General features: G+C 35.7%; 1 protein-coding gene across 2 annotated transcripts in view; it reads right to left on the reverse strand.

The window, feature by feature from the left end:
* The window catches only part of LRRK2 (leucine rich repeat kinase 2), a 71,572-nt gene that overhangs the window by 20,648 nt on the left and 32,870 nt on the right, over nt 1–18,054 (reverse strand). For both annotated transcript variants that reach the window (XR_008822226.1, XM_056341391.1), the window contains exons 19-35: nt 17,787–18,042; nt 17,388–17,576; nt 16,890–17,011; nt 16,275–16,344; nt 15,593–15,813; nt 14,848–15,098; nt 13,400–13,548; nt 11,479–11,572; nt 9,444–9,630; nt 8,872–9,053; nt 8,225–8,454; nt 7,093–7,220; nt 5,619–5,837; nt 3,207–3,408; nt 2,617–2,705; nt 1,569–1,756; nt 595–749 (exon numbers count right to left, since the gene is read on the reverse strand). Coding sequence is in view for 1 of the 2 variants with exons in the window: in XM_056341391.1 (XP_056197366.1) it covers nt 595–749; nt 1,569–1,756; nt 2,617–2,705; nt 3,207–3,408; nt 5,619–5,837; nt 7,093–7,220; nt 8,225–8,454; nt 8,872–9,053; nt 9,444–9,630; nt 11,479–11,572; nt 13,400–13,548; nt 14,848–15,098; nt 15,593–15,813; nt 16,275–16,344; nt 16,890–17,011; nt 17,388–17,576; nt 17,787–18,042 (2,932 nt within the window). In the remaining variant the exon portion in view is untranslated. The remainder of the gene's footprint in view (nt 1–594; nt 750–1,568; nt 1,757–2,616; nt 2,706–3,206; nt 3,409–5,618; nt 5,838–7,092; nt 7,221–8,224; nt 8,455–8,871; nt 9,054–9,443; nt 9,631–11,478; nt 11,573–13,399; nt 13,549–14,847; nt 15,099–15,592; nt 15,814–16,274; nt 16,345–16,889; nt 17,012–17,387; nt 17,577–17,786; nt 18,043–18,054) is intronic.

Below are 18,054 nucleotides of genomic sequence, written 5' to 3' on the forward strand. Positions count from 1 at the left end.
ATAGCAAGATGCGACTGGAATTCTATGCTTGGGAGGGAATTGAATGCCAGGAGAGCAGGCAGTTATAAATCATATTTGTAGAGCATTAGCAATGCATATTTTTCATACTTTACTTGTCACTAGTATTCATAAATTACACATTAAAAAAAACCACAGATGAATGAAATGGCAAAGATCACCAGATAATTCTGTGCTTTGACAGGAGAACTACTGGAAAAAAATCAAAGACACCTCCTCCCTCCCCTTCCCCCTTCTGATGAAAGCAAAGTTCTTAGACTTTCATAAAGGAAGAACAAACAAACCTGAAGAAAAGCAGTTTGGTTTTCTGTGGAAGATCTATTCTTTCCTATTTGAAAGAATGTGAAGGAGAGAAATAGGTTGCTTACAACCTTCAATTTCTTTTGCACACCACTGTAAAGATCAGGCACTATCTGTTCCTGGATATTTCTAAGTTACAGAAATGACCAGTGTTCTTTTTCTCATATTTGTGAAGTGGCCAGCAAAACAATGTGGGGTATTAGAGCTTTAACATGCAGGTATTGGCATTCAAAGCAAACATGCTCACTCTTGCTTTTGAAGATAAAAGGTATGTACCTCTTCCTGATAGCATGTAAGGTGATATTTCAAGCAACCTGTTGATCAGCCTGGACCAAAATCCCATAGGAAAGTACGGCATCTCATAAAGCCTGATGATAATTTCTGAATTCTCACAGTGGGGAAGCTCTATAACAGGCCTGTGATCAGACAAACTGAAAGAATAAAATTTAATAGTGTACTTTCTTCCAAACTGACTGATGAAATACATTATTTATTATGTAAAATATATTATTTATTGATGAATGAATGATTAAAATGATCAGGGAGCAGACAGATAGTGTATTTGCTTATTCTGTGTGCTTGTGCTAGAGTGAAGTTCTGCTGTAACTTAAACCCAACAGAACTTCACTAACTTTGAAGAAACTCTAATCAATGCAACCATGCAACACTCTCTCCATTAAGCAACATAAACATTATTAAACACATCAGGGAAATCTGTAACTCAGGCAAAGCAACTGTGCTATTTGCTTCAGATAAAACAAAAAGATTGCATCCAAATTCGTAACACTTTTTTTGTGACCACATTTAAGAGCTAGACTGTTTGGAGGAGATATTGCCTCTGAGTAACTTGACTATGATTTTCACTCCAAGCAAACAGGCTACAGAAATTCATGGTTATATTTTATATTGCCATAAATATCTGTAATGCTGGCACACTGTAATGTAAAGCCAAATTATAATTTTCCTGCTGTAGTCTCAAAGCATGGCAAGTGTAAAAGAAATATTATCCTCATGAAGCTTTTTATCATTTATAGATTCCATTTACCTACCACGCTAATATAAGTTTTATCTGCTACAAGTTCAGCTTAACATATCTGAAAGCATTTACTAAAACGTAGTGTAATAAGTATATATCATGCTTTCATATACCAAATTGCTTTGGTGATCAGTTAAAATAGTTAGCCTGATGGGAGGTTTTTATTTTGATCGATCTCTATGGCTGTCATTTGTGGGTTTAGCTCTTCACTTACCTGCTTGGGATTAGAAGTTGATCCTCTCCTAATGGCAAAGCAATCTGAAACTTTTCCAGAAGCTTAAAGTATTGTGACATGTAGATCTTAGGAAACTTTCTCTTCTTTAAAAGGAATTTTTCCACATCTGAACGCTTTACAATTCCCTTAGGATATTTAGAAAAGCCTTCCACTTTCACTGTCAGAATCTTTCAAAAAAAAACCCCACAACAATTTCAGGCGTATAGTCATCATTAGATCACATTTTTCTGACAAACTTTGTTCCCTGGAATATTTGGTATCCTATTATTTAGGTGGAAATTTAGGTGGAAAAAATGAACTCCATTTCACAGTGAAACCAAACATTTCCATAATGCTAGCCAGCAAGAAGACAGCAGTGAAAAAATTTGACCTGTCCAAGCCACTGTGCGTTATTCTTCAGTAGCTTTGACTGTGTGTTGTGATTTTCTAGGTCTTTTTAAACTCTTAATTCCACCAGCTTTAACAGCGCAAAAAACTTACATTTTTGCCACCCCATTTCCTGCACTGAATGAAAGGTAAAGTTTCAGAAGTTCGGAAATCTGATCTATACAAAATATTTTGAGAGTGTTTCTAGATCAACACTCCAACCATTGTTTCACTTGAGCAGTCAGTCTGCCGTACTTTTGTCTCAACATGTGAAACCATCTCACTCGCTCTCCTCTGCCATCAATACCAAACATACAATGACCCTTCTTCCCCCATTCTTACTCCTCTAACCCAGAGTTCCAGCTTTCATCTCAACCTATAGCAACATATTGCAGAATTACTTTGCATCCGTGGAGTTTTTCTATTCTGTATGTATTCTTGTGTCTGGTGCAGCTTAAGAACATAAAACCACTGAGACAGAGAGCTGTCTGGAAAACAAAGGGAACAGAAAGAGCCAGGTAAACCAATCTGGGACCTGAGAAAATTCTAGATCATGAAAGAGTAAAGAAATGGTGAAGAAGAATCACTGGTAAGTTACAGTGGTTTCAGGCAGGGGAAAAAGTTCCATGAATGTGTAAACAAAAAATAATCAGAGTCTAACCTGTGCCATGATTTTACATAGCCACTTAGGATCTACAAAATACAGATCTCTTAGCTGTAGCGCTGGGTCTTGAAAATGGAGGAGTACACCTGTGCAAAGAATATTTTAATTAGCAATACATTTGTCAAGCTCCACTAAACAAAGTAAACACCCCACTCTGGACTGTTTTTGTTTTGTGACTTGACATAAGCAATTTGAATAATAAATACAGCTATTGAATTTATGTCAATATCTCGAGAAAGTAGAATGCAATCATGGTTTGTTCAGCTTTACCTTTATTTTCAGGTGGTTTGTTAGATTTGTAACCTGACTTGCTATACTATTCAAGTTACTACAGCAATTGCATCTTTCTTCAGAAACAGCAGGTATGATGTTTTCAAGGAGGGGTCAGAGATATAAATTGTTACAGTAGTGACCCTCTGTATCATGGAATTCCTTTACGACATAATAACCTGGATTATCAAACTAACGTTACCAAGTGTAAGCATTTCAGCTCAACACTTTGTGGCGTTTAAAAACATGTACAAGTCTGTCTGCTGCGGATTTACCACCAAGTGCTAACAAACATACATTTGAAGGTAATATTTTACCTGATTCATTCAGAAAGTGAATTGCGTGAGGGAGTTCATTTTCATCCAACTGTAACTGGCTTTCTTGTACCAGTTCCAGTAAATGTTTCTGATCAATCACGGGAAATTCAGTTGGTACATTTTCCCGTTCCAGCAGAATTCTCTTCTCTAACTCCAGGTAGCTGTCAGGAATTAGTTGGCCAACGACTGGTTGATCTCTGATCTGTATAATTAGGAATAATAATCTTAAATGTATTAATTTATTAATGTGAAAAGCAGACAATAAACCAAGATATAAGGTGGATATGTCCACTCAATAATAGCAGCAGAAGGAAGAACACTCACTCACGTATTGACTAACATGACTTCTGAAAGTTAGATATAACTAATTCTTCTTTCAAAATTATAATGTCTTTCTATAAATGAATACTCAAAATATTTCCATATTACATGTACATAAAAAGAAATTATGTCTTCTGAGAAGACATCAGTTCAAAGAGAAGCTTTGACTTGAAGTGAAAGGAAACTATTCACTGTATGAACAGATGACGTCATACATCTCAGGTTAACACAAGACTAGGCAAATGAGGAAAAAAAAAAAGATACTTCTTGTCATCTGTAATATCTCTAGACATGTCTTTAGATAAACTGGGGGCAAAAGGGTAGTACGTCAGTTAAAAGTTTCCACGGCTGACAGTCAGCAGGCAAAAGGAGAGGAAGAAATAAGTTTAGCCAGGTATGTAACACTTAAGGGAAACAGAGTCAGGTGCTTTGCCCATTTCCCGAGTGTGATCTCCTTTCTGGACACATCCTTTGACCTTTGGTGTTAGCTGGCTCCTGACCAGGTTTTTCTTTCTCCATGGGTGCTGAGCTAGCAATTTTTTAAGGAAATGGAAAACAATTCCCCCAACATTTCCAAACTGGTTGCTTAGTTTGTGATTTTCCTCTCAAAGAAGTTAAACACCAATGCACTGTGGCATTTTTATGTATCAAAAATGTAATTAGCACCTTGTGAAAATGTAACTAGTATCTTGTAATTTCAAAGACTCAGAGCACTTGATGACAATGTAGAAAACTCACTTTGTCTAACTTCTAAGCAGGTAACTCATAACACTCCTTTCACAAAGTGTCTACATTATTTACGGAAACTACCTCCTTTACTTCAGGCTACCTTACATTTGCGTGGAAGTTTAAAGATCAGCTTAAGTCATAGTCACAAGAGATGTGGAGGTTACAGGAACGATTTTTGTGTACCTATGAGTGAAATGTTTTCATAAAGCAGAACTTCTCCTGAGTGTTGAAGAAGTATGGTAAGATATAGGGCACCATACAGCTTTACAAACTCATTCATGCTTACTGGATGTATGAGAAGTGGAATTAATCAATTCCATCTGAATAGGCCACCTCATTGCCACTTAGCACTGGTTAGCTATTCCTTAACTGTGGAAGGAAGTTATGCACATTATGGAAGTGGCTAAGCTGGTAGTTTCTGAGAGAGAAACAAGAGGTGTGCACACTCTTTCTCTCCTTTGTATCACCACCACCGTGAAGCTGGTCATAAATACAGCATTTGCTCTAACACATTTTCTCAGCAGTAATTCAGAAGAAATTTGGGCTCTGCTATGATTTATGAAGTTCTGCCATAGACTTCAGTAGCCCAGGACATCACCTTTTCTCTTTAACATGTTATGACTGATATAGTATCAATGAAAAAAATAAAATTATGTATATTCTTTTTGCTACAGATTGGAACCTGCCTGTCTATAAGCTCCATGCCTGGGCTAGTCTCTTCATGCTTGTCATGCACACTTACAGCTTCACGCTGTGGCTAAGGAGATAGCAGGGAATGAGCAGTAGGGCTGACTTTGGAGACAACAGAACTGGAAGTGCAGATTCTCCAGTAGGAGGATCATTCAGTCCAAGGGGTTGTCTTTTCCTGCTTTAATTGACATTTCTTTTTCTAGGAATAGTTTCATACTTTGTTAAACGAAGTCAGTAAATGGAGAATTAGTTGGGCTTTCAGAAAAAATAAATTTTATTTCCTGCTCCCCCGAAATCTTGCAATACTTATTATTTCAATTACATGCTGCCATCCAACAAAAAAAGTTTTTGAACAGATTTCTTTGTAAAAAAAAATGGCTTTTTAAAAAATAAATATTCTGTTTGTGGCCCTAATGCTTGAAAACACAGTTTAGCTGAGATATTTACTAAGTTGATTTTTTTGGTAGAAAATGGAATTGAAAAAACCCTGGTGATTTTCCTTCATGATTTTGCTGTGTGTGACATTTTATAGAAGGCAAGATGAGTTTGCTGTCACACTAAAAATGTATTTATTTATGTTTATGTATTTATGTTTATTTATGTATTAATGTTTTAAAAAATGTGTTTACTTAATTAAAACAAGTTCAACATTACTAACAGTATGTAGCTTACCTTGAAACGAAGACTCTCCTTTATTATGATTTTCCGAAGTCTGATAATGGAATCTGATTCTTCCGTAGCATTCACAAAGTGATAATCTTGGATTGCTGGGAAGCCTCGCTTATTCAACAGCTCTCTAGTAATTTTACTCATGCAGGCCTTACGTTGCATTTCGTCAGAAACATCTAAGTGAGTGCCAACAAGAATGACGGGGGATGTGGAAGCTCGAGCCTGTTAGTAAGATCCATACAGTCAATTAACTCAATAGTGACTGTTGATCTTATTGTTTTATATCCACATAAAATGTGAGCAATTTAGTAAAAAATTCAATATAATGAAAGTAACCATTCCCCCCCTCTTTAAATATACCTCTTTTAAATAAGTTTGAAATCTGAAATACTGTTTCATGTCTTTACTCAGAGTAAGTTTAAACTGCAATCCCATATAACAGCCTTGACTGGATAAGGCAGTAAAAATACATCAGCCTACAAATACAAAACATACTTTTTAACATACAGGGAGCGGACTATTTTAAAATAAAAATACTAAAAAAATCAGATTTTTCTAAAAGGAAACAGTATAGATGCAGATTTCAAACTTTGCAGACTAATAACATTGTCAGTAAAATAGAGGGACAACTGTATTTTTCATTTAAAATGCCCAGCAAAAGGAAAAGCAAAGTCGTCTGCTAGTTGTCATCAGAACAGTGCAGCAATGGAACATCAGGAAATACTGCACAGCAAAGAACACATCAGAAATAGCCTTTATCAACAGTAAACTGACTGTAACCCTCTGTCCTGCATCATTGCTCAAGGTGAAAAGGGTCAAACCCACAAGTTTAACAAAAAAGATCAGTATACAAAATCTTTATGTAATCGCATTGCCCAGCCATGGCTAACCATAATACAAAAGGAAAAGATAAGTAATGCTCACTCACCATGGAGTGATTCCACCAAATGAAAATAAAACACTTACAGCAAAAGAAAAATATATAGGCAGATTCTCAGATCAATTTCCCTACCACAGTCCTGGAATCATTCCTGTTAACAATAGGATGCTAAACATACATTTAAGGCATGGTTTCAAACCTGCATCTAGTCAGTTTTAAATTAGTCAAATTCTTATTTCCCCCTGAATTTGCAGTGGCATAAAAGGAAAAGCAGGTTTCACTCGTCATCCCTTTAATACTACCCCTTTCTCATTTTTACTAGTCAACTCCAAATATTGCCAGAACATACAAACTATTCTTTTGCACATCGTTCTGTACGTTTTAAGTACAAAATGTTGCTGATCATGTCTTTGTATGTCTACAAATATTTTCACATCCAATATATGATGTATCTCAGCTCTTATTTAATCTTACTACTTTTATTTGCTGAAGAGCTTCTTTCTTCTTCCTCTATCTAAAAATATTTGTGGTTAATTTGCTGTTCATCAACAGCTCCCTGGACAGTGGAATTCCATTCTGTACGTATCTATGACTTACCTTGATGTTAAAAAGCCATGGCTTCATAGCATCCACCTCTGTTTGTCCTTTGCTGAGATCATAAACAGCAAGATATAAAGCTCTTTGGGTCATAAAATGAGGATGGGTACTGTAGAACTCTTCCTGTCCTAATGATAAAAATTTTCTACTGTTTAGTACTTTTCTCACTGAACATCTTCAGATCACAAAAAGGCGGCAGAATACTTATTCTCAGATCACTAATCCACAAATGAATCAATGCTTACAGAAAATTACCTAAATTGACAGAAAACATGTAATAACCACACCTTTTACGTAGGTATTCTGTGGTAGCTCATTGACTGAAGTGTATGTTGAAATATGTAAGTTGGTTTTAAATCATGAAGTGTAAGATTTAACAACTGGATAAACATGGTTGCTGCAAAGACAATCTGAAAGGTCGTGATTCTTTTAAAGCTCCAATATCGAATTTCTCCCTCACTCCTTCCTTCTTCCCTCTCTTTCTATCCTTTCAGCAGCTTCAAAACAGACTCCTGTTTGATTAAGCACTCAAAATCACAACTGAAACTGGACATTCAGCTTGAATGCTGCTCCTCTGTGCTTACCCATTGTGACACAGACTGCATTTAAATGATCAGGGACCAGTGTTTAAAAATAACTTTTCTGTAGCCTAAAATACCCCTGAATTTTAGAAGTGCTTCTGAGTCCCTCAAAGTTAGAAAGTTTTCCAAAAGCTCAAAGTTCGAAGACTCCTCCTAAGCGCTTTGTTATCTCTGACCTTACAGAACAGTGATACTGTAGAGCCTAGAGAGACCCAGGCTATAAGAGGAAGAAACAGAGTTGAGTGGAAGATGATTCTTCTGGTGATTACAAGCAGTTTCTTACTATTCTGAAATGACAGCTCTGAAGCACCATGGTTGAAACGAGTGGTCAGACCACAGCTGGTGATGAGAAATTCCTGAGGCTTTGTATTAAATTTGACGGATTAGCTGCCAATTTACAGCATTCACTGATTTATAAGTGGTCACTTGCATTTTGGTGTAAATTTGCATGATTCTACTGTACACAATTCAAAATTTCACAGGCTGACTATAAGTGTAAGTAATGCATTAATGGGTTAGAAAAGACAAAGGACAATAAGCTCTTGAAATACCTCCAAAATCCCACACATTTAATATAAGCTCTTTCTTCATTTTGCCTTTCCCTTGAATGATCCAGTCTTTTACATCAATGCCTACTGTAGGTTTTGGAGAGCCCAATTCTGTTCGTTTGCATTTCATTAGCTGTTGTAGCAGGGTCGTTTTCCCACTGCCAGTGTTTCCAACAATCATGAGCTTCATTCTGTTATAAGGTACAGCCTTCTTCAGTCGTTGTTGAAGAAATCTGGCATTAAAAAGTTTGCAAAGCTCACAGAAGTGTATAATAAAGAAGAATATCAACAGAACTCAAGACCAGTCTATTCTAATTTCTGATTTGAAAGTTAAAGCTTAATTCAGAATGTGTCTGTTTTTGGCTTGTAGTTACCCAAAAATGTGTTCCGTGCAATGCACTTGGGAACACAAGAAACATTAGAAATAATTCATAAGCACCATTTATTGCATGGTCTAGAGAAGCATCAAATTCAAGAATACCATTACAGTCTAAATGACTATAATCTATTTTATCTGTGCGCGTTGATATATGATATGATACCTTCCATAGAGTAGCACGCTGGATTTCATATGACAAACCAGCACGTCCTTTCAAAGCATATCCCAAGAAAGCAAAACAAGAATATTCAAGCACAATAGGGCAACAAACCTGATAATGTCTCTGGCTTTGCATCCTACATGTTTGAAATCCAAATTAAGATGGAGTCCTTCCAAAGGAAGATCCCAGATTTTGGACAATCTTCCCATTTCATCTGGAAAGAATCTCAAATCGGGATTATAACTTACATCCAGAGAAGTCAGGTTCTCTAGGAAGCCAATCTGAGGAGGAATCTAAATAAAAGAACATTTAATGGGCAATTAAACATTTTTAAAAAAACAAGTATGAGCATGAATACATTAGATATTTATCAAAACTAGGTATTATTTTTACCACTGAAGTTTAACTTTTTTTAATAAACAGGCCTACTATCCCACACTAATAGACAAAGGACCTCATAACGCATTCATTATACAAACTGATTGTGATTATATGACACATTCCAGACAGAAAAGCTTAATAGAATACGATGATTTTCATTCACAGGAAGTATTGTTTGAACTTACATACCCTTTTACTGATAGAATTTACAGTGATATTACAGGTGACAGGAAAATCAAATGAAAAACTGCATTCAATTGAAAAGTGATTTCTTTTTCTTTAGGTAGAATCTTACACTTTACCTCCTTTAACTTGTTGTGGGACAAGTGTAGCTTTTCTAGCCTAGACCATGCACATGCCTTTTCACTCAAGTCCAAGACGTCTATTTGATTATGATTAAATAACAGCTCCCTTAAGTTTAATGATTTCCAGTGCATTGGTCCAGGCAGGCTTATGATCTTGTTTTGGCTTAAATCTACTGATCGCAAACTAAAAACATGAAAATAAAAGAGAGAAGTTAGCAAATGAAAAAAATAAAACTGAGATTAACTGGAACTGTATTAATTTTTAATAAATAAACAAATGGATTAGATATCGGAACAGACAGTTTTCTGACAGGAATGTAGATAGAAGACAACAGAGAATTACTACTATAAGCAAAAGTAATTAAGATGATATTGTAAGTAGGTCTTCATTACCTCAGAAAAAACTATAAGAAAATACATATGATTGGTTCAGTATAATATTCTTTCAATGTATTTGTGAATGAAATTGCCTGCTTATGAAAATAAACATCCACACTGTACTGTGTGTATATGTTTGAGACAGTAACTTAGAGAGTTACTTTAAATAAGTGTACATATTGTGATAACAGTCCACTTCTTTCCACGATTTGCAAACATGCATGACTATTCAGATTAGTAGAAGACACAAATGGTACACTCCTGTAGTGCAAATACTCAACTGTAAACAGTATAGTTAATGTAAGTTTATACACATGTAACAGATAATAGAGTTTAGCTCAGGATTCCAGTTACAGGTGAGTGCAGGACTGTGGGGTACACTGTTATGTGCAATGTCTAACCTACTAGAATAGATGTATTAAAAAAGTTAATTGCAATCTAACATAATATTAATAAGTATTTTCATGTGATTTTTGTATAAATTTCAAATTAAAAAAAAAGCAACCAGGAACTTCCTGGTATTATTATCAACTCATTCGAATTCAAGATTCCACTTAAAAACTATGGAACCTCGCTGGGTGATCTGAACTGCTCTTTCTTGTTCTTAACTTAGGCAACATCACATGGTATGAATACATCACTCTTATCAGAATCTTTCTATTAACGTATGTTTGTAAACACATGTATGTGCATAAATCATATAGTTCAACTACAGATGTATTTAAGAACTGCTTAAAAAAAGAACATTCTCTAAGTCATCTATTGGACAAGTATGCTGTTTGTGTTACTGTGGAACATGAAGCATGCAAAAAATCCATGCAACTCCTTATTGATTTGTCTGGGCCAGGAGATGGAGAACCTGAATTCTGCACCTTTTTCAACACATCCATTAAATTTGCTGCTGTGAATATAAGAGTTAGCACGCTGAAACAGTGTAATATCATGTTAATAATGATGTGCTCTATGTAAATTTCATTAAGTTCAGAAATCTGCCCGGCCCATGGTGCCATCAGCACTCACATCTACCCATATCTATTAGATAACTGATCTGATCATCTCTTCCAAACACTCCTTCCACAATTTGATTCTAGTGACTTGCTAAGGTCAGTAACTTCTATAAAAAAAAACAAAACAACAAAAAAATGCAAAAAAAAAGCAGAAGTCTGATATTCACATGAATAATGCTTTGAAGGTATAGCAAAATAAAGGTCACATGCATCTTTATCACAATTCCATCCAGAGGAAGTGTCATTCTCTGAGAATAAATATCTTGTGATATTTGGGAAGTGAAAAACTAATCTCAGCAGCCCTGTGCACAAGTCTGCAGAGCTTGAAAAGGAGAAATTGCCAGTATCTTTATATGTTGGTTTCAAGAAAATAATAAATTCATTCTTTTCTTCTCAGCAAGAATTGTCAGCTTCAGCAGTCAAGCAATACATTTTCAACAACAATGATTTGAATCTCAGGTACAGAATTTCTCAAAATAATAAAGAAAATGTGATTGATCTGTCTTCAGTTAAAAGCTACTGGTTTGGTTTTAACCTGCTGAGAATCAGTAAAACATGCAGAATTTTCTGCTTAACAAAGGTCTTGCCATCAGATTTTTTTCATTAAGAACTTCACATTAACTTCAATAAATAAAATAATAACTTACTGTGGTAGAAGAAGAATCGCTTCTGGAACATTAATAAAACGATTTTGGGATAATTTTAAGCTTGTTATGCTGGATGACAGGTCAGGTATTATTTCTAGAGCAGAAAAGAGGTTAATCCTGTTACTTTTCAGAACTGTTTAAATTATTTTAAGACTGGAATCTTCTAAAATCAAAGACAGACTGGAAGTTCAGTCTATCGTCTCCTATACACAGGTCTTTCTTTGTACAAGCTACCAAAGCAGAATCTGAATTTTTTTTTTAAAGCTTATTTAAAACTGAACTCCCAAAATGGAAGAAGTTTAGAACTGAGTTAACGTGTTGGTTTTTATCACATTGCTTACTGTTATACTTCATCTCATGTTAGCATTAAAACTGAAATAATCTTACTTACATTTACTGTATCGTCAGTATATATAACATTCCTATAGTTCACCCAGTGAGTGGGTCTTATGCATATAAAAATGACTGTAATGGTTCAGCTGTGTTTAATGCAGGTCTAAGTGTTACCTTCTGAAATACTGTGACAATAATTCAAAATGGAAGATCTTATGTCTTGAAAACAGAATTTCTGTCAGTAACTTATGAACTCCTGCAGTATCATTAAAATCTCATTTATGTCATTTGTATTTTTCATAGGTAAATTAATTTTGACACCTTGGTATAATATATGCTAAGCCACTGAAACACACTCTGGACTCAATTCAAGTGTTTAAACACTGGGTTCCGCTGAAGGTGATCTGCCCTGTGGTACCCTGAGCTATCTGCATGTGGCTTGGAGATGCAACATAGGAGCTATGGAAGACCTGCTTTTTCTGGACCAGAAGCTGTAAGCCATGTGCGATATTTCAGGGCATCTCAAATGACACCCGTGTTCAGCCAAGTGAATGAAAACTTCTGTCTTATTCAGAAGACAATGCCGGATACAGTGTGGTAATGCTCAGAATCACAGAACCATTTAGGTTGGAGGAGACCTTAAAGATCATCAAGTCCAACTTAACCTAGTACTGCCAAGTCCACCACTAAACCATGTCTCTAAGTGACACACTTACACATCTTTTAAATACCTCCAGGGATGGTGATCCAACCACTTCCATGGGCAGCCTGTTCCAATGCCTGACAACCCTTTGAGGGAAGAAATTTTTCCTAATATCCAACCTGAACCTCCCCTGGAGCAACCTGAGGCCATTTCCTCTTGTTCTATCACTTGTTCTTTGGGAGAAGAGATGGACACACGCCTCGCTAGAACATTCAGTCAGGTAGTTGTAGAGACTGATAAGGTCCCCCCCTGAGCCTCCTCCTCTCCAGGCTAAACACCCCCAGCTCCCTCAGCTGCTCCTCACAGGACTTGTCCTCCAGACCCTTCACCAGCTCCGTTGCCCTTCTCTGGACATGCTCCCCCACCTCGATGTCTGTCTTGCACTGAGGGGCCCAAAACTGAACCCCGTGTTCGAGGTGCGGCCTCACCAGTGGCCAGTACAGGGGGATGAGCGCTGCCCTGGTCCTGCTGGCCATGCTATTCCTGCTACAAGCCACCAGGATGCTTACATGATATGTATTTCAGTACAGTACTAAACCTGTATTAGAATTAGATTTGCAAGCTAACTTTGAAAGATTTCCTCTGCTTTGAACCTTCCCCAACAGTATGCATGATCTCAAGTACACTCAAACATTTTTATAGCACCCACTACAAATGTAAAAACAAAATGACTTACACCAAGTCAGATTAAATATCCATCAAGCCCCAATGGAAGTATACTGCTTCCAATAGTTATCAAAAGCTGATTCTTAGGGAACTGTATAAACAGGGACGATATGTATGTTCCCCTTCTCTGTTCTCCCAAGGCACCAAATGTTGGTAGCTGAGGATTATGTGACTTGGAATGGTTTCTAGAAGGTGGATCCTATTTTCACAGATACTTACCAAGGGCATTCATCCTGGCGTTGAACTGCTCCAGTTTTGTACAGTCCATGAAGACATTTTCAGCAAGTGATGAAATACTGTTCTTACTAATGTTTAAAACTTTCAGTTCTTTCAAGCATATGGGTGAACATAAGCATGAAATTTTGTTTCTATAATAACAAGAGAAACGTAATCCTCATTTTATTCAGAAACTATTAGCTACAAAGCAGAAGTAAAGAGTGTTGATCTGACAATGCTATCATTACACTTGTAAACCAAAAATAAGACTTTTGTCTATATAAAGACTGACCACTCATCAAAGACACGGGTACATGTGACAACATGGAATAGCATGACTGATACTAAGATTGTTTTAATTAATGTGGAGAGCAAATGTCAGAATGTACTGTCATTTCCTGATGACATACTGCAGCTCAATCCCACAGAAAGAGGACTGTTGAGTTTGTGAGTAGTTCTGTTTACTATAGATATGTTTGCAGGATTATAATCACAGAATTATTATCCATTTTAAAAAAATAAAATTATGGAATTCCATATAGGGGATGCAAGTCAGGATGAGTACATAATGTTCCAAAGAACCTTATGTTCTTTGCATTTCTGGGAAGAAGAGCACCAGAAAGAGACAAAGATCCTGAAAATACAGAGATAAAAGAACCATACAGCACTGTTTTGAAAGGGAAATATTGCTAATAACATTAAAAATAAAGCTAATGAGGAAATGAAATAGGATTTTGAATTTAAAATACTGCTTTTGTGAATTTGATTCATATATTTAATACTGCTTGCTTTAGTTACATATGTTGCTATCTTTATTTTGTGTGAACCTCTGTGTAAAAAATATCACCATCTTTTTAAAAATAAGTTATGGGAGAAGAATGAGACAGTATCTGGAGTTCACAGAGCTATCAATAACAGCATTCTTCAGAATTCTGTTTAGGTATGAATTATCTCACTCACTAACAGATATGATAAGAAGTGTTGGTAAAAAAATAATTACATACTTTCTCTGCTTCTGTAATCTAAACGTATCCATACCAATAAATGCAATTCCGAAAGAACCTTTGGTGACCAGTAGTAGTGAATAGTAGATATAGTAGAATAATGAATAGAAACTATTCTGTAAACAGAAAACCTTGTTGAATAAGTCAAACACAGACAGTCCTGTGGATGAATAGTATGGCAGTAGAAAAACGCTTAACCATAACATTTTTTGTATGTTACTGAAACTGCAAAGCTATTAGATTCTATCAAGGTCCTCAGATATTCTCATGTACTTTGTAATACAACACTGAAAATTGTAGCAATTTACACATTTGGAAGATAATGTCAGTGTTTCACTGCTGACTAAACAATCCTTTCCATGCTATAACAGTCATCATTCTGGATGACAAATATATTATTTTCTGTTGTGTTTGTTATGCTGCTGTCCATTTACTAATGCTACTCACCCTTCAAGCAATAGTTGTTCCAAATTTTCAGCAACATTTGTAAGAAATTCAGGAGTGCACACTAGCTGATTGTATGAAAGATTAAGTTGCTTTAGAGTTGGACATTTGAGGCGTGGATCCAAAGCAAAGGAAGGTCCAATGTCATTTCGAGAGATATCAAGACTTGCAATACAACTCATCTTCAGTAAATAAGTTGGAAAAGAAGTAAATTTGTTACTGTGCAAATCCAAGTACGTCAAGCATTTCAAGTTCTGAAAGAAAAGGATAATTTGTTTTTAAAGGGTTAAAAGAAGATACAAATTTACAGGTTTTAAACTGAGTTATATTTTATACAACTTATTAATTTACTTGTATTTCTCTCACTAGGAAAAACAGCAATCGTACCAATGTAACTTCTATTAAAGAACAAAAGATAAAACATTCTTCTAAATCAGTTAGCTCTTTTTCACAAAACTTAACACATATGAATTACCTGCACTTCTTGGTTCCATTTGTGTTATTACATTACTCCATATAACATGTCCTAAAGCAGTTCTCTGCAGTAAATGACTTCAAACAGTTTCATGAAAATACTTTTATTTCTAGCTGAACATAAAGCCACTGAATGAAAATTGAATGAATATATGAAGCCTGCAAAAATATACACCCATATTCATGAGCGGTATTATTATGGGTACATTGTTAGAGACAATTTATTTTAACTAATCTCAACTTGTATTATATAAAATTATATATGCAGAATTACTTCACACAGTTGTTCTGGAATGCTTGTAAGAGCATTTTGGTGAAGCTCCAGTTTCTCAAGATGTTCCAGGTGACTAGTTAAGCAGCTATTCTGGCTGATGGCATCAATGTTCTCCAGCTCATTTGATGAAAGATCTAGTGATTTAATATATTCTTTCTCTGAGATCAATGAAGAAAGACTGTCTGATGGTCTTATATGTGGTGAAAATCTTGAGATGCCCTCTATTAAAACAAAAACATGGGAAAATAGCATGATTTATTTTATCACATAAGTAAAATTAAGATTAATCAGCTTGAGATGAAAGATGCAGAAGACAGTGAATGGATATTGGTTAAGATTCAAATCTGTGAAGACTTCTATTAAGAGACAGAAATTTGTAATACAGTAGGGAAGAGGATGGACACATGCACTGCACAACAGAAGTAGGTTTTGAAAGCTAGTAAGGGCCCTCATGAAATATCATTGCCTGTTTAATTCTACATAAACTATTTGTGAAGCCCAGGAAAAAAAGGAAATTTCCTATATATGCATTACTTGTACTCCACTGTAGTATTTCCAAAATGTATCCTCCTCCTCTTTGTAAACAAATATATAATCCAACTAAAATTTTTGCATGTTATGCTTGTGAAAGCATTAAGGATGAAAAATCTGTTATGTATGTTGAACTGTATAGTTCACTTACTGGGGGATTCATCTGAAGGGAAGAATTTTCTTCTTTGTTTCATTAATGGTTCATAATCAGAGCCAGGTCCCTGGAAAATCCCAGAAGAGAAAAAACAGTTATGGACATATGCAGGTATCTGAAATGATATGAACTCAGTAAGTTTATTTTTATTGTTGTTTCTTTGAGGGGAAACACAAAGAAACCATACATTTCAACTAAAAATAACAGGTCACAGAGGACATTTGTCCTCTTATGTCATCTTATGGAATTGGTCTCTCTTCACTGATCACAGTAGCACTCTGAATATTAGCTTCACTTAGGGGTAGTTAAGTCTTTATGAATAGGCCCACAGTTTCAGTGTCTGCATTTGAACGTCAGACTGGAAATAGGAGCAATTCACAAGAACATGTATTTTTTATTGATTATAAAATTTTTCTGAAATAAACTCTCATCTATATGATGATCTGGAGCACAGTAATAGCACAGCAATAGAACAAAATGCTAAATAGTAGCAGTGAGACAAGAATCCATATGGTTACATGACCTTTCCTGACACTTGTTTATTAACAATTTTGCAGTAGGTAAACCAGATGGACTTAGAAGAAGCCTGGAATGAATAAGAATCTGACTTACCACAGAATAGGAATGTCGTGGCAAAGTAGGAGAACTTCTTAGAAATGCCATTTCCCTACAATGAAAGTCAGCCACTGCAATGGAATTGGACTTCTTTTTTGTAAAAAGCGAACCTTCACTTCCTAGTACAAAACAGTATCACAGGAGGACAAATCAGTAAGGAAATTTATTTAAAGGCAGACATCAAAACAGCCAATATCTAAATCTGGTTGGACGAATCCCTCTCTCTCTTTACAAGAAACTGAATGTATGAAGAACTGATTTTAAATAGGTAACTGAATAAAATGCTTTAAGGTCCTAATTTAGTGGATAAAGCACATACTTACTCACCATAAACCATTTACCAATGTTATCAAAACCAAAATTTTTAGAGAAAAGTTGGGTTTTTTTCATGGGAAGTGTTTTATCTCAAATACAAATAAGCAACTGATTTATGGCTATGGTCTAGCCTTGGTACAGTAGATGGGGATTATAAAAAAAGAAAAGAAAAGCAATTACCTTCACTATCAATATCATCACTCAAAGGAAAAACACTGTCCACTAATGGGTCAGAAATGAAACTCCAATCATAGTTTTTATCCACTCCATCTTCACAGAAGTTTAGATCAGAGGAGGCTCTTGATCTATCCTCTGAAATATTCTTCATCTGGAATTTAAGCACCATTCTTGCCAGTGCAGAACCTGCATCTGCATGTATAAGAAACCAAAAAGACAGCATACTCACCAAGAAATCCAAATAGCTTTAAAAAAATAATCTATTTTCAAGGTTTAGCAATCTTTCTATAATCAGCTGAATGCTATGAAGAGATCCTGAACCAAAGGTCTTGATCTAAAACACATATAGCACCTCCAAGAGATATTAACACATTTCATATAGCAAATTCTATATATACTCACTTTGTTTTCTTAATGGAGTAAGTTTATCTGGGAACAAAGGAATGAGCCAGGAAGGTTCTAGTCTCCCAATACCAAATCCTCCAAGACATATACTGCTGTTGGCAACATCAAGGCTAAGCTTCTTTAAGAGCAAGCTGATGATCTGGCTATCTCCTCTCTTTATACTGATGGTTAAAGCACTCCGAACATCCTGCTCTCGAGCACCATTGGCTAATAGCAATTCCACCAATTTAGGATTATGGCCTTTCTCACAAACCTAACAGAGAAA

The sequence above is a fragment of the Falco biarmicus genome, chromosome 5 (genome assembly GCF_023638135.1).
Source record: "Falco biarmicus isolate bFalBia1 chromosome 5, bFalBia1.pri, whole genome shotgun sequence".
Taxonomy (NCBI): domain Eukaryota; kingdom Metazoa; phylum Chordata; class Aves; order Falconiformes; family Falconidae; genus Falco; species Falco biarmicus.